General features: G+C 40.9%; 1 protein-coding gene across 2 annotated transcripts in view; it reads right to left on the bottom strand.

The window, feature by feature from the left end:
- Positions 1 to 25,846, bottom strand: part of LOC309593430 (neuroendocrine protein 7B2) — a gene marked incomplete at both ends in the record, with an annotated part of 31,078 nt that extends 5,232 nt beyond the window's left edge. Inside the window, 4 exons of one of the 2 annotated variants that reach the window (XM_082317965.1) lie at positions 4,072 to 4,184; positions 7,762 to 7,911; positions 24,324 to 24,556; positions 25,797 to 25,846. In XM_082317965.1, the coding sequence (XP_082174091.1) occupies positions 4,072 to 4,184; positions 7,762 to 7,911; positions 24,324 to 24,556; positions 25,797 to 25,846 (546 nt within the window). Of the gene's footprint in view, positions 1 to 4,071; positions 4,185 to 7,761; positions 7,912 to 24,323; positions 24,557 to 25,779 lie in introns of both variants that reach the window. The other variant, XM_082317966.1, reaches the window with a different exon arrangement.
- Between the last annotated feature and the right edge of the window lie 576 nt (positions 25,847 to 26,422).

The following is a 26,422-nucleotide window of genomic DNA, read 5'->3' as shown; positions in this document are numbered from 1 at the left end:
TGACCTTATACTTTTCATGAGAGGAAAAATAGTGTTTCTGAAATAAAAAGAATTTCATGACTACTGGAGCTAACATTTCTGTCACTCAGGAATATTCCTTACAATTGAACTGTTCCTGCTCAGGAAGACAGTATTTTGTTTAGTCTGTTTGGGAATGTTTTAAGACTGTAACTACTACTTAAGCACTATGTGGAGTACAAAGCAAATGAGGTTATGGAGCATAAGCTAAGAGTGTGCGTGTACACTAATAGCGATCGTGAAAATATGTTCCACTGCGTAAGGGCCTGAGCTCATCAGCCACCAAAATTTGTCCGTGAAGCACTCACCATTCTCATCCCTCACCTAGGACTCAGTAGGAATGAAGACACAGAGTTTCTCCAGTTAAAGATACACCTCGTCTGGAGACATGCTGCACGTGAATTGCTACTTTCACCTCACTCCTGGAGCTTCCTTTGCACCCTCCCAGCTACTTGGATTAGGGTACTACAGGTTGGGATTTGGGTGGAAAAAGCTCATTAGTTAAAATGCTTATAACCAACTAACTAATACCAGAGAGATTTGCCCTTAGATCTTTCAGTCTTCACTGAAATTTAAGTCAGTAAAAATCAGCAGCTCTGTAATCTGGACCTGCATAATTATTAAGCAAAACTGAAAAGGAAAATTGCATTAGCAAGGTTGCACCCTTTCAGGAGGGCTTTTTTTTCGGTCAGTTCACAGTCTTATCAGAAATATCGAACATGACAATTTCTATTACACTAAACACATGACACTGAATTAAACGATCTGTATTTACTGCCTGAAATTGAACAGAAGTACCAAACCTATCATAACCCATCCTAATAATCACCAGTGCCATCCAGATATTTAAAAATGTCAGTTGGCAAAGAATGATGCACTTAACGTTGCTCACTATAACTGAAGTTGGAATAAAACAAAATTTATGAGTGACTAGCTTCAGGATTTCATTGAAATGAGGAAGCCAGAGATGGCACTTCTTTAACAAGGAGCCAAATATTTTTATCCCTGCTTCCCATTTGCCTTTCTTTGTGCTGCCTTGGATCCTTCCACTGTAGCTGATAAGCAAAACTGGGGTTATTTCTACCCTCAGAGTGAAATATTATCCACTGCTTCAGTAAAAAGAAGTGTTGCTGAAATACATAGTTGCTTTTAGTTTTCCATTTGTACCGATACTGGTGTCAGAAAACACAGCTGAACTTCCCTCCTCTTTTTAATCCCTACACATGGTAGTGGTTAACACTTTGGGTTTCCATAAACATACAACTTACATGTAAGTGGGTTTTAGATTTGTATTGTAAATTGTGTGTTGGAAACTGTCTTTGTGCAAGTCTTTCTGGATGCCGACAGCACTTCTTCAGACCATCTAAAGAGTCAAGTTGCAAGATGCAGAAAAGGCAGACTCAAACGGAAGGTACCTGTCTCCTGCAAGGAAAGTCTGAACTGAGGGGAAAAAAACTCCAAAACCTCTGTGGCCAGAAATCATAGAAACTATAGTTGCACACTAGGGTAGAAACCTCCAGAAGTCCCTCATCTTGCTACTCCCACTGTCCCCTCTACATTTTCCACATATAAAGAGAAGAAAAAGAGTCTTTGCGGCTGAGGAGAAGAGTATAAGCTCTGTATCTTGCCCTATAAACAGAGCCTGTTCCTGAGACTTCCCACGTGTCAGCATATTGATACATGGAGAGTTGTCCCAAAGACAGGAAAATTCTTCCTCTTTCTTCCCTCTCCTAACCCAATATATATTCATATCTTCATATGTATCAGCAGTATTTACACATAATATTTAGCATCTACACAGAATCATACACTTTGCTGTATGAGACAGCTTCTAGGTTTGTTTTACCCTTATAAAATGTGTCTACTGTTCACAGGGTACTGCAGAGGTCCCACAGCTTTGCAAGCATAAGAGTCTGTCACCAAAACAAACCAATCAACCTGTTTCTTTCCCATTATTCATGAACAAGCAGGTCTTTTTTTTTCTGACCTGCTAATGTAATTTGGGTTTTACTGTGGTTACGCTAAAGAATGCACGCTGGCTCCTTGAACGGACAAGTCAGTGGGAACTGTAACACTGCCTCTGTGGCAGGAAAAGGCAGGGGAGAAGCTCCCCCGAGAGCCGCGAGCACGCGCCAGCTCACACGGGTCCAGGAGACACACTAACTCCGAGGGCCTCAGACAGTGGTGACAGCCTAGCGCCTTCACAGCACGCAGGAGATCGTGAAAATGCAGTCTGTAAATACACAGCCGCTACAGCTCCAGGGACATTTGGTCCCCGGCTCTTCCATGGGACAAGCAGGAATGGGCTGCTGGCGGGCAGGGGGGATTTTGGTGGCTGGGGGCGGTGGGAGGATGAGGATGCACACAGTTACCCGCTGGGCAGCCCGCAGTTGGCTGTGTCGGTCATTTACAACCTAATCCAGATGACAGTAAATGACCTAAAGGATCTGATCTACTTTATCTCTCCTTTATAAAGTCTCAAACAGCTAATTTTTAGAGTGCTTTTCTGCTCTTATTTTTCCAGAGAGATAAAAATAACAAAACCAGCCATAAAACCAGATACTGTTGTATTTATCTTTTTAACGTGTAGTAATATACAATGAGGAGGCAATCGGGGCAATCCTCCTGGATCTCGGCAGAACATTTGCTCATGCACATTACCAGCTGTTTCATCTCTAATTAAAAAGATCTGGAGTTGGCTATGCTGCAGCTAGATATGATTACTGTTTAGTACCTAACAGTCTGTTTTGATCCATGCATGAGCAGTTTTTTCCCCTGAATTAGTAGTGATGGATGGAGAAATGAAAAAAGGCCAGTATTTACTAATGATTACCTACCATTTATTAATATATATGTTGCTGATGACAACGCAGTACGTATGCTTGATTCTGAAATATTGCTATAGGCCAAAGATTTACAGAAGTGCTTTTATAGTCTTCAAAATGGTATTATGAAAGTAAATTACTTATGAATAATAAGAAAACTAACAGCATTATCTGGCATAAATAAGAAAGTTCACCATCTGGTGTTTTTAAAATGAAAACCTTTGATGGTAATTACTTAGAATGCAACAAGAGTTTCCAAAATTTGGATTTTTGGCATGATTCTCTCTAGAAATTTAGCACTCACATAAGTAATTAAGCCTATAAATCTTACACTGGTTTCATTATGAATGATGAATCATTGTCTCACAATTACAGGAGAAGAGGCTGCCAAACATGTCCATTTATCGATATATACTTACAGAGCACTGGTTTAGGGCAATCTTAAGTAAAGTGTTATAACAATGTAAAATGAGATTTCATGATTTGCTCTAGAAGCATAAATTATGATCATTGTTATTGTTTTCCTGGCGCCTGAAGATGGATTTGGGATTGGACATTTAACTGATGTAATCTAAGATTAAGCGGCAGAGCTCTCTTTGGAGCCTCTAGCCTGCAGAAATAGTCTGTCTGGAATTATTAAAGTCCTTGTACGCTCAGAGCAAGATTTTTGCCCTTAGCGTAGCTCACTGTATTTATTATACGCGATGTGTAAAATATATTTTCTATATAATATAATGCACAACATGAATAGCATTAAGTCCACCAAAATCCTTAAGCCAGAGAGGATTCCTTAGAGCAAGTTGTCTGGACCTAGATTTTTTAAGGTGTTTAGGCACTGCTGCACTCCACTGAACCTGGATAATCTTTCAGATTAGGGCCCTGTTATGTTTTGAAATCTTGTGCTAAAATCTGCACTAATTTTGGTTATGTGTTCGCTATAGTTTGAAATGTAGTTTGTTGAATTTATCAAATACATACATAGCTGTCATGCTTTGGGACAGGTAATAAGACAAGGATTTCTACTTTGTATTTTTATGGGCTTTTCATCAATCACAGGCATTATTTCTGTATTTTTAAGGGCAAGTTCACCTTTTTGAGAAGTTTCCCCTAGGGTGTTAATTTTTCCAGCAATAAGCACAATATTCTCCTTATGGTTTCATAGTATCCCACGCAGCAGACAATACCCAGTTTCACATGCAACAAAAATAAGCAAGAAGCACGTACTCACCCACTTGCCCATGTTGGGATAGTCATGCTCTGGATCAAAAAGGTGTTGGTGCAGCTGGTATTCCCTGCTGAACTCAGCTGTGTCTGGGGTGTTTTCTAGACACCCATCATCAACTGCAAAAGTATGTTAGAAAGCACTGAGAGCTTAGTAGCTTTGAAACACAATATGCGCCACACTAATCAGCAAACTTCTTAAGTGCAATTATGCAATTAAAAAAAAAAAAACAACAAAACATTTAAAGAACTGGATGACTGGAAAATATCAGGTATTTTTTTCTTTTGAAAGGAGTTTGTCAGGATATATTTAATTTGCTTTTTTTTAAAAAAAACACAGCTTAAGAAAACTTCAAAACTAAACACATTTATTTTCCAAGCTCTCCCCCTCCTTTTTGTTTTTCTTTTAAATTAGTGATTGAGTTTGATTTTACATAGAACTGCATGTTATTCTGATTCAGAAGGGATCCTCTTTTCATTTTTAAATGCCCACAAGAAGTTGTAGAAATTGTGTAGGCAATACTTTTGAAGCACATGGTAAAACAATGCTGTGAGCAAAGACAGAATTTCCTTCACTGAGTAGCTCTTCATGGAACTCCATTTCTGGTTTCCCACTTTGTTCAAAATGGCTGAAAATCATTTACACATCTGTGCTGGTTTTGGCTGGGATAGTGTTAATTTTCTTCACAGGAGCTAGTATGGGGCTATGTTTGGGATTTGTGCTGAAAACAGTGTTGATAACACAGGGATGTTTTTGTTGTTGCTGAGCAGTGCTGACACAGAGTCAAGGCCTTTTCTGCTTCTCACCCCACCCCACCAGCGCGCAGGCTGGGGGTGCACAAGAAGTTGGGAGGGGACAGAGCTGGGACAGCTGACCCCAACTGACCAAAGGGCTATTCCACACCATACGACGTCATGCTCAGCATATAAAGCTGGGGGAAGAAGAAGGAAGGAGGAGACGTTCAGAGTGATGGTGTTTGTCTTCCCAAGTAACAGTTATGCGTGATGGAGCCCTCTTTCCTGGAGATGGCTGAACACCTGCCTGCCAATGGCAAGTAGTGAATTAATTCCTTGTTTTGCTTTGCTTGCGTGCGTGGCTTATGCTTTACCTATTAAACTGCCTTTATCTCAACCCACGAGTTTTCTCACTTCTACTCTTCTGATTCTCTCCTCCATCCCACCGGGGGGTAGTGAGTGAGCGGCTGTGTGGTGCCTAGTTGCCAGCTGGGGTTAAACCACAACAGCATCATAAGATCTCATAAAAATGCAATGTGGCAGAAGTTTTATGCTGAAGACATTTCTGCAGATTGGGAACTAATCTGATGGGTCCAGAAACCTCCTTTAATCACAATGGATAGTTTTGCAGACAGTGTCACATCAAGGATAATACCCTTTTAAAAACCAGCTTATGGACTTTTTACCAAAATAAGTCATCTTTAGATTAAACAAAGATTCAGCAGCTTGAGGCCAGAGTAGCTCTTTGGAGAGAGTCCCCTGAAGCTCCCTCTGCTTTGTCAGCATGGGAAGTTTGCAGTCCAAGTTCCTCTCTCAGACACACCCAAGGAGATCCTTCCACCCAGGGCATGATGCTGGGCATCCAAGCAGCTGCATCTGCCAGAACACAGGCACTCCAGAGGACACACCTGTAGACTTCCCCTTCTGTCCTCGTGTGATCATCATGTAAAAAGATTTGCAGATGGATTATCTTTTTCCTTTAGATGTGGGAAACAGTAAAGACTTGACTTAAAAATGAGTTGATTCAATGACCTGAGGAGGTTAATTCTAAGTCCAACGGATCCAGCTTTCTCTGTTTTCTCCTTAGAATGGGGAAAAATAAAGTTGCCAATAGGAAACGGGAAAACTAACCATACTGGCTAAGTAACTCAGAAACCATTAAAGTTAACTACAAGCACTTAAAAATTATTTCAGTCTCAGCAGGGACAGGGTCATCTCAAGAGAGAAGCAGGTGACAACAGAAATGTGGTAGAACTCAGAGCATCCGTGTCTTTTGTTCGAAAGCACAAAGGGTAGCTGGACATATGTGTGCCCTCTGCAACTGCTAATCCAAAAATCTTCAAGCTCAAGTGCTCCAGGCTTATGTATTCCTGCTGTGGAATGTGCATATGTAGACAGTGACTGGAAAAATTGTTTTCCATTAAGCAAATCCACAGACCTGATTGAGGAAGGCCTCTGGTAATTTGTATGCATAATGCAGTCACCACTTGAATTTCCATTTAAGGCTCTGAAAAACATTTTACTCTAATCCTAGTAGATATCCTCTAATCCTTCACTCACAGCGTACCTACGACAGAGCCATTTATCTGAGCAGGCAGCACTTCCCTAAGAATTCCCCCTGTGTTCAGATCTGACTGTATCAGCTTAGCTAACAACTTTTATTTCATCTAAGAAAGAAAAATTGAAGAGATTTTCAAAGGCATTTCTCTGGATGCCAAGTTTTTCATTTATTTATGTAATCACTAACAGAGGTCTAATGGGCAAGCACAGAAGATAGAAAGTCTGTGTGTGAGAAAACCTTAACCCATCATTTAAAACCTGTCAGACAATAGCTATATTGAACAAAATGGAAGATTAGGTATTATTTCAGAAGAGATGCAGGCATCAGCAGCAAATGGGCTGTAATAGAAAACGGTAAGAGAGGACTATTCAAAATTTTGTCATATTTTTGAATGAAATGTAAAAACAGTTTGCAAAACTTTTCATGACAAATATTTATTTCTTGATCAATTCAAAGCTAGTTAGAACATTTTTAAATAAGAATACAGACAACTGTTTTGCATTATCCAAATAACATAAAAGACAACTAAACAGAAAAGATTTTGAAAGGACCTCTTAGCTCACAAATAAAAAATGAGAGAAAAATAGAGTGCTCATTCCCAGTTCCAGCTCCCAAGTCAGCCAATGGGTGTTTTACTACTACGTTCAGTACTGGAAGTCATTCCTTGGCTCAAATAACAGGAAAAAGATCAATTCCCTCAGGGTATGTCTATATCATGCACATGCAGTGCTGCTTTAGAGATCCTTCAGCCCTAGCCACCCTCATTGCTTGGTATATGCGCAGCTGCAAGCTGAGGGACGTACCGGCTGTCTCAGGTACCATGCTGCTCTGGCACTCTGAGGCTGCACTGCTCCTCTGCCAGAGCGAGCCTGCGTGCAGCGCGTTGGGGTGTGTCCAAGTAGTTCTCCATTTCTTGGCACAGATGCACCCTCAGTGAGCTATAAAGCCACATGGACTGGAGCCAAGGTATCTTAAATATTGACTCATGGTCTGGGTTGGAGATCAGGGCAGACAGTTTCATTCCTCTTGGCACAATGAAAGTCTCTAAAATAAGGGTAAATCTCATCTGTACAGAATGATAACTTTTTTTCAGGGGCCAGCCTAAAAATGAACTCCCTGAGGAACAAGATGCTATCATAGATCTCACTATCTTCTACTCCGAGGTCAAGATGATTTCTTCCACCTGACCTTCTCTAGCAGTCATATAGCAATACAGAAGGTGCACATATTAGAAACAAAAATCTCGTCTAAACCAGCTGATTGCTCAACAGTTCTGCTCCTGGGGTAGAGAACGAAAGAAAACACCCACTGTTGATCAAGTGTTGTACTGCCTAGTACAGCGCTGAAAGCCTGAAAGATGTTACAGTGAAGACAGAGGTGCGAAGGCTACAGCAGAATTACCTGTTTTTCCAATAGGGCAGGGATTTGGAGGGTCAGGGTATCCTTGATCTTCACTGAAATCCTTTGGTACGTTATCTCCTGTCAGCTCAGCCACGATGTTTGGGATATTGCCATAAGGACCCAAGTGCTGGAGACCCTCATGCGCACCACCTAGAGAAGATGATTTACACACACTGTCTTTTTACAAGATTGAAAGCATGAATGCTATAGTTGCTTCAAATAATCCAGACTTAGATTTAAAATATATATATAATTGTTATAGAGACAGATCCACATTTAAATTTCAAATGTCTATTTTAGAAACATAACCCTGTGACCTATATCAGATAACTTAGGTAATGAAAAATGAAACTAGGAAACAAAATCAGCCAGTTATTATTAGCCTTACGGTTGTTTTTTCCTTAACTATGTAAGTTATAGGTAGGAAAATGCAAAGAAAAAGAAACATGAGACAGTAATGGAACTTAATACATTTGCTACACAATCTTCAGTCACTGATACTGTTACTGGTCATTGTAACAACTAATAATTGAAGAAGATATGTCAAGACAGCATCATGGCAAGAAGACAAAGTTAATGACACTGTAGAAAGAAAAAATACTATTTGCACAGCCTAGAAATACATTAATAAATTTAGTCATGTGAGGGAACCCAAGATATTATAGCAAATTTGGCTGTATACAGCTAGGAAAATTATTTTTAAATCAAACATTTCTTAAATGCAAATTTGAGTTTCCTGAAGTAATGGTGAAAAGTAATTAAGAGTCCGTATGGTTAATGGGCATTCTTGTGCATGTACACATACACAGTCATTACGGCATGAAACATCACATGCAGTGACTTTTACGCCTTTACTTAATAGACCAGTTCTAGATGCAGGCTTTTATATTTGCCCTGTGGGACTCAGAGAACCATCACCGCAGGGTCACAACAGCAGTGTGCAGCAAGTTTTATAACACAGTGGTGGAGGACACAACGATGGTCTTCCACTAAAGGTTTGGGAATCGAGCTCGGGCCATTCTCTCTACATGTGTCTCTACAAATGTTTATCTGCTCCAGATCTTTTCTGCACACATTACTGGCCAAATGGATCTACAGGCTAAAACCCAGCTGCTTGCGGAGTTTTCTAAATACTATTGTACAGTATTCTTTTGAATTTCAGACAAATAAAAACTTAGTTTCAAGCATGCTCTTTTTCCGTGCTGTAAGACAGCCACCACACACACTGCAGCAACAGCTAATATAGTTATTGAGTACCGACATGGTTGTGTGACAGCAGAGCAACATTTTTTTAAAACCCTGTATAATGAAGGATAAAAACACAGAGTCAACATATAAATTCCGCTAACAATGAATGAGAGGAAAAGGAATTTGAATGACTGGAAAATGTGAGTTAAAGAGTGAATGCAGACACAACTGTTTGGGTAAATAGCATGATCACCATATTATCACCAAATAGTCTTATTTTCAATTTCTGTAATTGTCATAGATCCAAAAGATTGGAATAAAGCTTCTGAACATGAAAGCTGCTCCAGAAGAATCATTTAAGTACTCCTGTCCCAACTTACAAATAAATACTATCAGCCTAATTCATCTTTTATACAGCTAGGCATTGTAAGCTAACATAATCACTTTCAAAAATTGCTAACATAAGTCAGTCTTGACAAATTTTGTATTCACTTCCACATTTAGAATTGGTAGTTGAGTCAAATTGTCTATATTTTGCAAATAATCAGTTGGAAGCTGGCATTATAGTACCAGAAGCAAGGTAGTCATAAGCATATATATTTCAATTTTATTTGCGTGATGGACTAAAATTTAATCAACATGCTAATTTCCCCCCTCAAGTACAAGTTTCTTATTCTGTAATGCAATGTTGAAGGAAAGTTTTACAGATATGTAACAAACGTAAATGTAGCCCTATAAAAAATTTGCATCTGTGTTACATGAGGTTTTCCCTTGTAGCTGACCACAAGACCTGGTACTAAAACCTGAATAGCATTATACACACTAAGAACTTCATTATACATTTACAGTCCATAGTCAGCACAGAGATGATGCTTATAAGAACTGTATAGGTTCACAATAATGCTATGGTGATGAGGTTAAAAAAATGTATAACATACATTTAATCTAATGTCATTTAATCTAACATCTAATGTATAGCATAAAATACTTCTTCTGTACTGAGCTCCTTCACATGAAGATTGATTGCATATATGTACTTAAAAGCATCAGGTTATGATTCTGCTGTAAACTACAGAACCACATAATCAATACGTGTTTGAACATCCTGTATACAATGTGGTTCACTATGGGACAATCCATCAGATAGAAACATATCTACGCTTGTATGTGGTGCAGACCTCTTGGCACCAAAGCTCCATCCATAAAGAAAACAGAGGTACTTAGCAGGCTCCAGCGTGCTATATATACATGTAAGTTTAAACCGACTGCCAAGAATTCCCTTGACTGAGTACAAACCAATCTTTTTATATTAATATAAAGGATTGTTTCCTTTAGGTAGAAATGTCCAGGATTGTTTAAGGGTTTTTCCTTTCTTTCCAAAAGAGCTGGAGACAATAGCACCTGCTCTGGTGCCATAATTTAGCACACTTGAGTGATTTAATAGCATTAGCAAAGCTTATTCCTTATAAACTCTGATAAATATTGCACTCGGTAAAGACTGCAATAATAAAAATGAAATGCTATGAATATGCCAAATACGGATATTATGTACAGTAATTCACAAGTTGCATTAGTTTTGGTAATGTAACATTACTGATTTGAAGAAACATACTAGGATTAAATACACAGCAGCTACCAAGTCAAAATATTGTGATACAAACATATACAATCAGCTACAAAAATAGCACAAGATGGGTCTCTTGAACCTCGAGGCAGAGACTGAAAAAGACAAGACTACTAAATATCAAGGAACTTCTCACAATTTCCTACCCAAGGGAAGCACGAGAGACACCATTGTTAAATTATTTGAAACTGGACTACCAAAAATCCAGAAGAATAGTAGAGAGAACATCTTTGTACTGAGAAAGGATGGGCTAGATAAATCTATGTTTTTCCCATTTCTCCTTACTTCTTGTATGAACTGGACCGGCCCCATCCCATAGGGAAGTCTGCTGCGCCGCTGGGGCAAGGATAAGAGACATTACTAGGAAGATCCCTAGGGCTAGTAAAATCGTCCAATTATTAGCCACTATTGGTTGTTCAGGTTGGCAGTGATGAGGTAGCTGATAGAGGCACAGACGATCAAAAGGGGCTTTAGAGAACTTGAAGGATCAGGAGCGCATGTAGTGTTTTCCTCCATCCCGTCAGTAGGCGGTAGGCATACGGAAAGGAACAGGAAGACCCATCTCATTAACACGTGGCTCAGAGGCTGGTGCCAGAGGTGGAATTTGGGGTTTTTCAATCATGGGGCAGTTTACACGGCACCAGGCCTGCTGGAGATAGATGCGGTTCACCTGTCGCAAAGGGGGAAAAGTATTCTGGCTCAGGAGGTAGCAGGCCTCATTGAGAGAGCTTTAAACTAGATTCAAAGGGGGAAGAGGATAAAACCAGGCTTGCTAGGGATGAGCCTAGGGGTGGCATGCCTGTGTTGGAGAAGAGATCAATAGCCCAACTGAAGTGCATTTACACCAATGCACGCAGCATGGGCAATAAACAGGAGGAGCTGGAAGCCATTGTGCAGCAGGAAAACTATGATGTGGTCGCCATCACGGAAACGTGGTGGGATGACTCACACAACTGGAGTGCTGCAATGGATGGCTACACGCTCTTTAGAAGGGATAGGCAAGGAAGAAGAGGTGGTGGGGTAGCCTTGTACGTTAGAGAGTGTTTTGACTGTCTAGAACTCAATGAAGGTAATGATAAGGTTGAGTGCTTATGGGTAAAGATCAGAGGGAAGGCTAATAAGGCAGATATCCTGGTGGGTGTCTGTTACAGACCACCCAACCAGGATAAGGAAACAGACAAAGTATTCTACAAGCAGTTGGCTGAAGTGTCACAATCTCTAGCCCTTGTTCCTGTGGGAGACTTCAATTTACCAGATATCTGCTGGAAATACAACACAGCAGAGAGGAAGCAGTCTCAGAGGTTCTTGGGAGTGTGTGGGAGATAACTTCCTGATGCAGCTGGTAAGCGAGCCAACAAGGGGAGGTGCCCTGCTGGACCTGCTGTTTATGAACAGAGAAGACCTAGTGGGTGATGTGGTGGTCGGAGGCTGTCTTGGGCTCAGCAACCATGAAATGATAGAGTTTTCAATTCTTGGAGAAGTAAGGAACGGGGTCAGCAAAACCGCTACCCTGAGCTTTAGAAGGGCAGACTTTGGATTGTTTAGGAGTCTGGTTAACAGAGTCCCTTGGGAGGCAGTCCTGAAGGGCAAAGGAATCCAGGAAGGCTGGATGTTATTCAAGAAGGAAGTCCTAAAGGCACAGGAGCAGGCTGAGGTACTTAATGCCTTCTTTGCCTCAGTCTTTAATAGTCAGACTGGTCATCCTCAGGGTTTTCACGCCCCTGAGCTGGGAGATGGAGATAGGATGCAGAATGAAGCCCCAGTTGTTGAAGAGATGGCAGTCACCGACCTCCTCGTCTACCTGAATGCTCACAAGTCCATGGGGCCAGACAGGATCCACCCGAGGATACTGAAGGAGCTGGCAGAGGAGCTTGCCAAGCAACTCTCCATCATGTATCAGCAGTCCTGGTCAACCGGGGCGGTCCCAAATGACTGGAAGTTAGCAAATGTGACACCCCTCTACAAGAAGGGTTGCAAGGAGGATCTGGGGAACTTCTTCACCAAAAGGGTAGTCAGGCATTGGAACAGGCTGCCCAGGGAAGTGGTTGAGTCTCCATCCCTGGAGGTATTTAAAAGACGGGTGGACGTGGTGCTTGAGGACATGGCTTAATCGTGGACTTGGCAGTGATAGGTTAACAGTTGGACTCGATGATCTTAAGGGTCTTTTCCAACCTTAACGATTTATGATTCTAACTGGCTTTTGCATGCCACATACTGGCAAAAAAAACCCTCCAAAACAATCAGCTGCCTTTCTTGTGCAGGATTTCTGTGTGAGCATGTAGTTATTTTACGTCCCTACAGGATAAACTAGAAGTTTAGGTCTTTTGGACTGACTTATTGTCATAAGCTTTGGATTTCATTTAAAATACCTGGGTATATGTAACCATCTTCTGGCACTGGTCTTGAACTGTTGCAGGGTGGGGAACAAAAATGGAACAATGCCTCTCCTCTTTTCTATAATTCTGGAAGTCTTTAATCGTCTCACCAACTGCTGGTATCATGTCAATTAGAGATACTTGGAATGACTAAAAATTTAAAGTGCACACATTTTAGCTCATTTCTTTGTAGAATACTGTATCTATGGGTGGGAGGACAACACAACCACTTCACTCTTGGAGAGAAAAAAAAAAAAAGAAAAAAAAAGAAAAAAAAAAAAAAAGGAAAAGAAAACATGAAGAGCAACTAGTTTCCCACCAGTATTGAATATTCCACTTATCAAACACATCCCATGGAAATGCTGTTAGTCCCCTGAAGTTCTAGTTGCTGCTACCCATCTACTGGTAGCATAAAGCACAACTGAAACAAATCTGCTCTCAGAAGCAATCCTCCACATCAAATACAAACAAGCAACATGGCCCTCCAGAAAGTCAGTGAGAACGGATTTTCAAAAGTGTAAAGTGATTGCAGAACATTTAAAGACAAATAATGGGACAAATTTGCCTTTCAGTCTCATTGGAAGAGTATCCCACATCATGGTGTAGATAGGCTTACCCCACTTCCAAATTCAGAAAAGAGGTGCTTTGGCCAATCTTAGCAAGGAGATACAAAATAGAATGGACCACGAGTATCTGTTGTGAGTAAATAAATCCCAGATCCCAAATTAAAGCCCTTTACTTAGAGAGTCATGCTAGATGCCCTAGTTTTCATATTTTTGCTCTTAAACATCATGAAGGAGATTCTTAAAGTGCCCAAGCCCTTCCCAGATGCACAGAGGAATACTCCCCCGAGTAAGAATTGCACCCCTTATGATCTTGAGCTGTACAAACTCCAAGCAAATATGAGCTGCAAGGGAAGCCTGGTATACCTTACCCCATTTGTGTAAGATTCCTGAGTGAGTAAATAGATATTAATCAGACATGCAATACCATCTTTGCTACTTTGCAAAATCTTTTGTTAATCTAGACTATTAGTTCTTATCACTGGGAAAAATATTCAAAATTATTTCCAGTGTGTCCTCTCTGATACAGAGATAGCTCTTCTTCCTTTCACTGTGACAGCTTTCCATACTGCCCTGCACTTCCGTCCCCAGTCATCTTGCCGTATCTACCTTTGCTGTGTCATTGTCACATTCAAAAGTCATGTCTCATCCCTAATCACAGGCAAATTTGGCAGAATGCTTTCTGGTGCTCTTGTATCTTAAGATAGGACACCATCCACTAACTTCCTTTTTCCTGTCCTTTATTATCTGTAAGACTCCCCACCATGTAATCTGATTAATTCAAACTGTTAAAAAAATCCTAAATGCAAAAAAATGCATTTTCATTTTCCTTACCCTTTCTAACATCACTAAAAGCTTTACAGTCCCAAAGCCATTTCCCCCATGCATCTTCAGCTAGCTTCATCCTAGAGAGTCCTACCCTGGTTGCTGAGATTGATTAAGATCAGGAAATGCGAAGCACTGGAAAAATTATAAATTATCACATTTTCTCTATTCCACAGAAGCTGCTAAATAAGAGAACAGGGAAGGAGAAAGAGCATATGAGAACCAGGAGCGGAAAAATGCAAACCTAGCCAACTTCCTTAACCATTCAAAAGCATGCCTCGGGAAACCCAAGAAAACTACAACTCTACACACTCAAGCATCCCAGATTCCAGAGTCAGCTTGTCTTCTCCTTGATGACACAAAGTTTCTTAAAACTGTAAAGATTAATTCTTTTTTTTCTCTGCAGAGGGACAAACTCCTTTCAATGTGTTTTCTAAGGCCTTAAGAACACACATCACACAATTACTGACCTTGCTTTCAGTGAATAATTCCATTTTATCCCATATTTTAATTACAAACAGTACAAATATTTAAGATATGAAATGCTTTCATTGTGAAATGGTTAGGACCAAAGTAACGCCCATGCCTCTCAATAAATTTTTAACAGTAGCTTATATGACATTATTGTTCATTATTCAAATTGCACACACAATACAAAAAAAAATCCAGCAGCTCACTTGTTGACAGAGCGCAAAAGCAATCTCTTATGCCTCCTTGGTTGCACAGTCCTCTAATAGACTATATTAATTTCCCTTCCATCGGAGCAGAAAGCTTTCGCCCTTCAGCGTGTGGATAAGCTTGCTCTTTTTACACACAGAGTGCAACCTGCAGTAGGCAGCAATAGGCCCCCTCTGCCACGCTGACTTCCAGCTACCATGCATCAGCAGAGTCAAGGGAAAGCACGTCCAGCAAACAACACACACCTGTAGCTGCCATAACATTACCTTGCTAATGACCATATGTGCAGCGCGTGGCTCTATGAAACAGGGCAACAAAAGGAAGCCGGTGACCTCCTTTATCCCACAAGGGATGGGACACTATTTCAATCCTATAAATGTAAATTTGCCAATGAAAGACCGGAGCACTTCATTCACTGGCATTGACGCCAGCTGCATGAGAAGCCCAGATGCTCCATCAATGTCAACACACTCATAGAAAAATACTCCTTTCGCTCCTGTAATGTGAAGCATGGAGGCACCAGAACTGTGCAGAACAGGACCATGTTTTCTGTCTACTGCTCCACTGAGCTTCACAAAGTTTTTCTGTTCATTTCCCTGTTCATATTCATTCAGTTCCATTTTCCATGCAGATGGCTCAAAGTCCCAGCTGGTTCTTCAACAGAAGTGTTTAAAAGCTTCGCATGCCCATCTGACAGCTGCCACCAGGGTAGATTTTCTAACTCCCCCAAACAACCTCATCATGAACAATACCGGTGTGGGGCTACAAGGCTCCCAAGTTCTTGCTTTGGTGAGCCAGTATAACCTCACAACTCCAAAAGCAGAGGCTACGCAAAACTTCTGCCAACATGGCCCAAGTCAAGATAAGGTTTCTTTTGCACTTGAGTAAAAGCATCAGCACACGATGAAGATGCAAGAGTGGTGAGATGAAGAGCTCTGCCAGGTAAGACCAGGCCCAACGCTGCTCTTTGGTGCTGCAAGAGGGACTCAGGCCAGCTAACCTGATGTACTAAAGCATCCCAAGGGGAGAAACCAGCTTCTTCCTCCCTCCTGCTCAGTGGATGAGAACATTCCTCCTCATCCCTGCAGCAACTGCGAGGGCACTGCAGAAAGCATGCACGATGGGAAGCACAGAGAGAATAGCTCTGAGGATCTCTGGCATGCTCCAGAGGTTTCATCTCCTGCAGACGACACCACAATCAAGAAAAGCAAGAATCTCTTCTTTCTAGATTTCTAAAATATCTTTTCACAGAACCAAAGAAATTGAAAAAGCTTTTCTTACTGCAAGTTAATTTAAAATTCAGATGGGAGCAGGGGAAATGCACATGATTTTGAGAACAATTACAAGAAGGTATAAATCCTAACTAATGTGCTCAAGGATTTAGTTTATGCATGTGAAAGACAAACAGGGGAAAAAAAAAATCTTTGAAAACAAGAGCTCATCATAATTTGGCCGATCTTCACTGGCAGATTTTTAAATACTTATGGATCATATTCCATTGCTAGATAAAATTTTACAGTTTCGTATTAAATTTCTATATACCATCTGCCAACACTAGAAAACAGAGGTAACTATAAAGCATCAGACAATACAGAAGCTATCATATTCCCTCTCCTCCTCAGGTTTCTTACCTCTCTTATTGGATTGTTTCCTTCTAGTAACATATACAAAAAAATAATTGTGGCTACAAATCCTATTCTAATTAATTACCTTTAGGTACATAAGAATCTACTTAATTCTAAATCCGTACAGACCTGCCACCTTTCTTCCCTGAAAGAGTCCCATCTCAAACTGCTTTCTCCTTTGGTGGCATCTTTTAAAGGTGACTTTATGAATAGCAGCAGTAGTCTATACCACATAACAGTGGTTAGTGGGAGGTTTTAAGAGCTGGAGTCACTTTATTTTCTTGATTCCTCAGAAGAGGGACATGATACCTGCACTCCCTCCTGCAGCCACGAGGACTGCTATATGCATGTTGTTTCAAGAAAAGGTTCAAAGCCTCAAATCTAAATAGGTCCCATAGTCAGACCCTCATGAAAATAACAAAGATCTAGAGAGAAACAGGGATTAATACACTTTTCTTCTTGCATTCCCCATTGACTGACTTCTCTGACGAGCACGCTAGTTTTGAGAATTTTCCCCAGTCACACCAAGGAGAAAAGAGCAGTGCCTGCGCACCTCCTACAGCACCGGGACGGCGAGGAAGGGCAGTTCCTGAAATTCAGAAGTGGCAGAGCCCACAGTGGAAACACCCACAGCCTTCACTGGATCCTGCCCTTGCTCCTCAAGAACCCATTGAGGTAACACCATACCACCTCCACATGGCAATACAAACACCAACTTTGCTTTCTTATTATCCACTGCTTCTCATGGCTTATAAATTCATATGGAAGCAAGGATATTATGGACCAAATTTTCAAACACTTGTCTTTAATAAAGAATAAATAAAGTCATACCACCTCATTATTTTCCTGTTCGTAGAGTTACAGGTATAATTGTTTTACATGCAATTTCTTCACAGAGCTGTGCCATATCACTTACTCAGATAAAGAAAATCCACTGTAAACCACCGCTGTCATTTGGCACTGTCATTAGCTTTTAAATTCAGGAATTAGCAATCTAAATCACCTCTCTTACGACATGCACCATTGCCTGATACTCAAATTCTGGTTATGTTTGACATTACAATTTGGGGAATAAAATACAATGAAAATGGTAGGTATTTTTAGTCAGATCTATACAAATCCAAATGTCTACCATATTAATGTGCAAAGAAGTGTAGCTTTACCATTTTTATTTTATTTTACAAATTTGAGATGTCCGTATTAAATTTTGAAATTGTATTTCAGTAATTTGCAAAAAAAAAACCTGAAAACAGAGACAAGTAGAGTGATGTTGGGGTTTGATTTTGTTTGTTAAATGTCAGGCCCATAACACAGCGTTTGATTAAAATCATGTGTGCTTCAGCAAAAGCAGTCCCAATGTGAATATAACTTCATGTTTTAACTGCAGCAGGACTTTCTCTATAGAACAGATACAATAATCCAAATCCCAAATGATTGTGTGGTCTCTTTGCACTAAATTGACACTACAAAGCAGCCCCGAAGCAGCAGAATTGGCTGCAGGAGGTCTGCCTCAGTCCAGTGGCACACTGCCAGCCCGGGAACTCCTGCACTGCTGCCCCCAGATGCTGGCACAGAGGATGTAAACTAGAGCAAAGCGGACGCAGCCATCACATTGCCATGTTTGCTGACCCCTAGATATCTTACTGCCATGTATCAATGGTTATTACTTCTAGTCACCCAAGGAAGTCCAAATATATTCAGGTATAAGCATAACACACACTAGCCCAAAAGCAAACGAGAGCAAAGGTTCTCTCTGCACTGGTTTTACTGGGTGCATTCACAAGCAAAAGTTTTGGCAACTTCCTAATAAGATTTTACCGTCCTCGTAGGAAAAAAGTAGCAGTCTTGCAGGTATGTTACAGGCCAGATAGCAAGGTAATCCAGCACTGTCTGTCTTAGTTTTCTTATTAGGAAAACATAAACAAAATAGACATTATTAACATGCATGAGTAATCTGCATAATTTTACAGACAGCAGATTTCATGCAAAGTGCTATTTGTATAGTCTGTGCTGACAAGCCATTAACTACCAGTTGTTAGTAGAAATATTAGCATAATGTTCCAGACTCTTTTGAGTTTTACCACCTCAGTCAGGCAAACAGTAACTACCTTTTCCTAAAACAGTAAACAGGTATTTATTTCCTTTCAAAATAATCAAATAAACCCCAGCCTTTTCTCAGTAGCTATAAGCAGTCTCTGCAGGAAAGTCAAAAGCCTCCCATAGAGGCATCATATTTTCTTATTCCTACAAACGATGAGGATTTAAGAGACATCATTTAATGTTGTCACTGAGGTTGACAGCATTATGCCTCTTTTGCAGACTGAAAACTTCAGACTCTCTCTGGGCTGTCATGCCAGCACCTTTATCAACCATCATCTTGTTTGAAGTGTTTTTAAGAAATAAAAACAAAACAACCGAATCAAAGACAAACAAACAAACCACCCAAGAGGCTTTCTGTTGTATTGAATTGTACAGGAGGCAATGAAAATGTAAGGCGATGATATTTGCAAAATGAAAATAGGACTTCACATTTCCCGTTATGAAGTTAAGTGCTATCAACTGCCCGAGCTGAGCTACTGGTGCCCCCATGTGTTTAAATGAGATTTTACTGTTCTCCTATGCATGGTATAATAATCCTGAAACTTGCATTATACACATATTCCCTCCCCCTCCCCCCAAAAAAAAACTTAAATATTGGCACAAACTTATAAGCATGCAAGAAAAGGAAAAAAACATGTGGTCTCTTACTTCATAAACTCCCTGCCAGCAGAAAAAATAACTGCTCTGGTTTTGAAATGTTGAAGGCATTTCTTTATTTTATTCTTTTGTCCTCTATTAACATAGATACAGCCCCCTTCTTGTCTATAGAAAACTCAAATATAGCCCAGTGGTGCTTGTACAGTATTTTAGTGATAAACCTAAATAGTAACTACAGAAACACAGATATTCATTAAAAATTCCTATTTTGCTTTTCTGTGTTTTTTCCCTCTTTTCATAGATACTGCTAAGTGACTCCAGTATAGCTTTCTGAAAAGATAAAATACAAGGAGAGCGAATATTATTAGAGAAATTAAAGTAGTTAATATGAGTTTATTACTTTTAGGAATCGGGGGTATGCAGAAAGAAAATCTGTTCAGTGGTCAGCAAAAACCAGCTGCTCCTAAGGTACCAGCTCGGGTGCTAAAAACATCTTTGCCTGACACTCATCACGTGGGATCTGTTTGGCTTCCACCGTGCTGACATGCCACGCACCATCTGCTGGCTGCGGTACACAAGTATAGGGAATCAGTCAGCAAATTCCCATTTTTGTGACATATTTATCCCATGAACTGCTTCCACTCAGCTAACAGAGCCCTAGCAAAGGAGGAGAGCTCACGCGGCCTCCACACCTCCCTGTGGGCCTGGGGCAGCGAAGCCATCCTCCCCAGGCGGCTCACCCTGCCACCGAGAGAGAAAAGTCACCACGCTCACAATCCTCTGGACCCTTGAGCTCTCCTTGGATTACACACAGCTTGAACTTCACAGTAATTTCTTGGTAGATTAAACTCTTTATCAGGCGTTTTCTAGACTCTACTCCTATTTTAGCAGCTTGACCTGAGGTAACAGCTAAATTAACAAATGCAAAGGGAAGGAGAAGTAAAAAAAACCCCATGTATTTATAGATTTCAACATAAGAAAAGGCAGTAACTTCTTTCAATTAACAAGCTGTACTTTTTTTCCTATCCATCAACAAGAAAACTATCTGGTCACTTAGGAAAGAGAACACATGCTGCTAAATGTATTTTCTGAAAAGCGTCCATCTTTTAATTGTCTTTGGTACAAAGCAAGTTTGTGACTTCACTTACTACAGCCAAGGCAGCCCTAAGCCCTTTTTTTTTTTTTTTTTTTGGGGGGTGTGGGTGGAAAGACCATGTACAGTTCCTTGCAATACATCCACCCTCTGGTTTTTAGCATTTTAAAGTCAAAATATGATGATTAACACCGGAAAAAATGTAGATAGCTGAGATGGAAAAAGGGCATAATTAGGAAATGAACTAACAGCAATAGTATTTTTGTTACTTATAAAATTATTAAGATCTTATTCAGCTGGAAAAGGTTATTATAATAACCACTCAAATTTGCAAACATTTCATTATAATCAGCCTGCTAGTATAAACTTGTCTATATTATGGCAGCCTAAATTTGTTTCCAAATTCCAAAGCCACCGAAATTAATTTTTCCTGACAGCACCTCATTTGCAAGTGTACACATATAACGGGTGAAATCTTGGCCTTTTGAAAATCAGTGGAATCCTGGCTCAGCTGAAGCTGATGGCATCCACAGCCATCAACACTGCTGCAGATCTACACTGCTGGGGCAATTTCTGACAAAAACATGTTGTTAAGTAAAACAATTTTCTGTAGGAACATACTAAATTTATTAAGCTCTGATTGATAAAGTTTTTTATGCTAAGATGCAATATCTGGTCAAAATAAGAAACAGACCCACTCTACAACAGTCAGTGGGTTGATGATAAGGATGCTGGCATGGGATGAATCAGGTTTTAAACTGTCAGTCTGAAAACTGACAACCTACAGTCTGAAAAATGGCTGGAAGTCAACACTCCTGGCAGCTCAGGATTTCTCATCAATAATAAGAATTTCATACCCAATTCTACTCTCCACTGCTTTCAGGCAAAAATTCCCAGTGAAGACAGTGCCTCAGGAGCATAGTTGGTGAATTACCACTTTGCCATCATGGTATTTAGGGTGAAACCCCTATTTTTCTGTGACATATTCCAATTATTGTTAAACCTCTTTCTTCCATTCCCCCTTACTTTTCCCTTCTATTATCTTGTAGATTTTTTTAAGCATTTGCACACAGAATTATTAGCCAGTGATAACAGTGTAACTATGTTGTGGAAAGCCCATAGGTGAATCCTTCAGAATCTGAAACCTTGTACTGATGAACTTTAAAAAAACATGCAGTTATTTTTTCCATAGCTCAACCATAAATTACTTATTGTTCTTATGGCTACCACTGGGAACATCAGTCACAAGTCCTCTCTCCATCCTCCTCAATACTCCTGTCAGTCAACACCTGTGCTACAGGCACAGGGTTTTTTTGCTTAAACATTACAACCCATGACACTGTTTTTTGCAACCCATGACACTGTTTTTTGCATTGCTCAGTTCACCTCCTTGCACATTGGCCAAGTATCTGAGACACAAGCAAGCTGTAAGAGCTCACCACCATCAGAAACATTCTTCCAGAAAGTCCTGCAGGTCTGTTTAGCAGAGCAGAGATTGGAGCTTCCTCCTCTGAGGAAATTCTGTTTCTACATCATGCGCCGGAATTTCACAAAATATGTGTGTAAGATCCAGCCCCGCTCCCCCGCCCCCCTCCAAACAAACAAACAAACACACACCCGGTTCAGAAAGGTCACAATATTTTTACTATACTGAGCATTACAATTCATCTGCCCATAACATGTCAATGCCTCAGGGGAGTCCTCGTTCAAATGCCTCCTGTCCTCATTCCTCGCCAGAGGACAAGGTCCTTGCCTCAATCCAGTGCCTTTTCTGAAAACATTGGCTGACTGGAGCTGCTGGGAGGTCAGGAATGTCAGTCCCCTGGCAATAACCGAGTAGTGGGGAGACTGTGAGGAAAATGGTAAAAACTGCAGTTTTTCAGGCAGATACCATATGTGGAAGCATTATATATGGGAATCTGTTACGGAACTAGACTGTTTTGAATAAATGTCTTACCATTTTAGCAGTTCGGTTTCCAAAGTAGATATCTAAGAGAAAGTCAGACCCATTGTGCAGGTGTTTCTCCAAATTACACAAAAATAAATATTGAAGGAGAGCATAACAGAGCATTGTTAACTGATTAGTAATTGGTATCTTAAATTCTGAAGTCTTTCACAATGTAATAATTAAAATCACTGGTACAGAATGAAATGCAAGTTTTGTTGGATTAGCTATCCTGTAATTCATGGGTCTATATTTAAAGATAAACTCATGATGAAAATTTACTGAATTATATGTACTTTTTAAAAAAGCAGCATGAGAAAAGATTGTGCAGAATGACATAAAACCATGTTAATCTTGTAACTGGAACCAACACTTTCAAAACACTTTCTTAAGTTGAAGTTTGTAATCAGATACTTTAAGAGATATCTAGCTATCTATAGCTAGACCCATATCACCACAAGAAACCAAAGAAAGAGCAAGTGATTACTATCTGAAAAACTTACCACAAAACACTCTATGAAAAGCAACGTTTGACATGAAGGTCTGATTTGCATGTCTATTTATAAGAGATTCTTAATCTGGTTCTGCTAGCATTGTAATTAGAAAGTAATGGCAAACAGCTGTGATGAAATATTTGTCAGAGATCCAGATTGTCTTATCTTTTCTAAGGTTTAAAAAAAAAAAAAAAGTCTGGAGAAAAGAGGGAGGTGGAGAGTAAAATTACTCACTTCTACCAGTATGTCCCAATTTCTCTACACACAAACACTCATAAGGGAAGAGGAAAGGGCACAGACCAAATTTTACTCCTTAAACCTAATCTCTGTCATTTAAGTTTGCAGAAAAGCATATGTCCATCAAAGTTTCTTTAGAAAATATATAAACTTAGGTCTGCAATTATCTCGTAGAAGTGCCTATTCAGCTTTAATCCACTCCTTAGCCTCCATTAAGGCAATTGTATCTCTTTGGCTAGCATAGTCTGTAGATCAAACTGGGGACAAAATAAAGGGCACAGACTTATGAACCCTGAAGACTTGCTACATTGTGTCAAATTGGTTTAATTCTGAGAGAAGGGTTGAGAGCTTCTGCTCTGTTTTGATGTTTGAACGTAAATATTTGGCACTGCGTACCTTCAACCTTTTGCTGTAATCCCAAAATAAAAGCTAGTTTATTACAATTCAAATAGCAATACATTGCAACATTATCCTAATACCCTAACATCTGAGCCAGATATTTCAGATGGTTTGCGTGGTTATAAAAGACTGTTTCCAAGGAAAATTTTAACACAGAGCAAGACCTGAAGTACCGGCCCAAAAAATGAACCCAAGCCCAGAGCATTCATCCCAGCAACCCAGTGTTGAGGTGCGAGTTGTGGAGGCAGGGAGAGGAGGACCTGTGTCCTTTCCAGCGCCGCAGCCGGAGCCCTGGCTTCCCCCGCGCTCCAGCACGCAGCCTGGCCTGCGGAGGGCTGCACGGCGTTCTGCAGCGCGTAGGAAGAACCCCCCGGTATAAGGTTTCTCCCTTTATCTCACGTGACACCGCAAACATTTGATCTCTTCTGGTCTGCAAATGTTTCTAAAAATCCATGAGATTTGGGCTCTATAGCTCACATTTGTTTCATGTGAAATATATATGTGATGCATTTATATACACTATTGGGGAAGAATTTAGTAAACCTGTTGTTTTGAGGTACTAGAGACCAGACACTTCTAAGACAACATGACTTTTTCTACAAAGCCTGTACATTAAAAAATCCACTACTTCTTCTGCCAAAATCATTACGTTAAGGAAGGTAAGAGATGGACGATGATTTTAAAACAAAGATCGGGCAACAATATGGTGAGGAAGTCCATGATTTTAAGTTCAGGATATTCTGCATCTATATGCAAAACAATAATTATTACCAAAGGATACTAATACATTTATCATAACTCAAAGTAGAAATTAGCTACCTTCAATGCTCTGTGGACCAACTAGATTCATAGCCTGGTGCGCTGGATATTCTACCCGGGGTCTGGCAATTCCCAGTTGCTCCATAACCCCATGGAGGAGCCTCTGAATATCTGCTTCAGAAACCCTGTCAGGGGTCCTAGGACTGTGGCTAAAAGCTGAAGCCAATCCAAATGCCAGCAGAAATATCATGTTACAAAGCAAGGTAGTTGTCATTCTGGTAGCCACTTTTATCCTGTGAAAAAGAAAGGAATTTGATTATAAACGATAGTGGAAAAAAGTCCAGTATGCATGCTGGAAATGACTTCTGATCTTACTTCTGCACATCACAGTTTACTACCAGAGCTTCTAGGGGCAGCTGAAAATCTAGCCAGCTGAAAAATGAGGTGGGGGGAATAGGGCGGATAGGTTCTTCTCTTCTAAAAAAAAATATTAAGCTGCAAACTGCAGAAATCAATTTTCTGATTTGCATTTGCCCATAACATTCAGTAACAGTCACTGCAAACAAAATGGATCCACTGTTTCACTTAATGAGAATACGTTTCCCCTTCCCCCTCCCCTCCTGTTTATTATGCTATTTTATAAAGCTCTGAGGTAAAAGCAAAGAACTCTTTAGCCAGGAACTGTGTTTTCCAAGCTCTATTCTTGCATCGCCTGAAAAATGAATCACCAGAAATTGCAGAACAACCTGGATTATATTTTATTTGTACCTTAAGACAAGAGGCTTCCTACTTCATATGCATCATCTTCCCCGACTGATGCAAATAGATTTCATTTGTTTCCTTGAATCCCTTGCACTAAATGGCTGCACGGTGTAGTTTAATTAGGGGGAAAAAAAAAAAACCAACAAAACAAACCCAAGCACCGCTGTCCTCTTTGAGAGGCTGAATTTTAATCAGAACGCTTGTTTCTTAAACCTCCTTTTCCCCTCACATCAGAGAATAATTAAACTGCATCACTTCCAATCCCTTGAATAAACAAAAAACCCTCAAATCCCCCTTGTCTTCCTTAAAATACACACAGCTGCCTAATTTCTCCACGCCAGGCGTTTACAGATGTTCCACTGCTCCAACCGCCCAACGGAAGGCACCTGAAAACGTCTTCGAGGCAAAAATGGCTGAAAAAACCAATGCTGGAAGCGTTCCCCGCCACGCCTGTGCGCGGCTCCACCACCACCACCACCACCCCCCCCCATCTCCGCGCCCTCGGCCTCTGCAGCAGCGCTGCCCACCAGCCCGGCCACCTTTCTTCTATTTAGAGGGGAAAAAAGCCTGCTTTCTGCAAAACATCCCCCGCTAACACGCAGCCGAGCAGGGCTGCCGCTCCGCTGCCCGCGCCACCCCGCGCCCCTGGGCCGCGCCCCGCTCCCTTCGCCGGCGCCCGGGGCCGCTCAGCCGCGCACGGAGCCCCCGGGCCGGCCCGGGCCCCGCCGCCCGCCCCCGCCAGCGCCGCGCTCACCTCCCGCTCCCGGCGCGGCTCTGCGGTGCGGCGGCTCCGCGGGTGCGGCGGCTCCGCGGCCGCGCATCCTCCGTGCGCAGCCACGGCGCCTCGCCCCCCTTCCCCCCGCAGCCCAGGCACCTGCCGCGACCGTGTGCTGCTGCGTGGATTTGTCCGCTTCGGAAGAGGACACACAGCTCGGGGGGCGTGGGGGGGTATTCGAGATCTCCCTTTTCAGCCAAACACAATAGTCTAAAAATAAACTGAAGGTTGTTGATGGATTAACGGTTACAGAAGTAAGATATTACATATTCCTAGGATTGTGTCCGTCTTCCCGCTGCGATTTCTCTCCCTGGAACATACGCTCAACGGATTACTTAGGGAATGATAGCATTACCTCGCTGCAGGTTTACAAGATAACAACATGGCAACCATCTCTAAGCACTTGCAGGCAAAGGTCTCCAGGTTAAGCAAATCTATATACATCATCCATAGCAGAGGTTAACAAAAAGACAGCTATAAAACGATCTTGCTAAATGAAGTCTATCATTTAATAGCACTTGGCAAAATGGTAATTTCTGAAGGCTATTTTATGTAACACATCTTCACTGCTACTGACCTGAATGCGACATGTTCCATTTTAGGATAACTATCTACAGAAAAG

The sequence above is a fragment of the Platalea leucorodia genome (genome assembly GCF_965183815.1).
Source record: "Platalea leucorodia genome assembly, chromosome: 7".
NCBI classification, from domain to species: domain Eukaryota; kingdom Metazoa; phylum Chordata; class Aves; order Pelecaniformes; family Threskiornithidae; genus Platalea; species Platalea leucorodia.
Note: the sequence above shows the minus strand (reverse complement) of the source record. Positions and strands in the feature narration are given on the sequence as shown.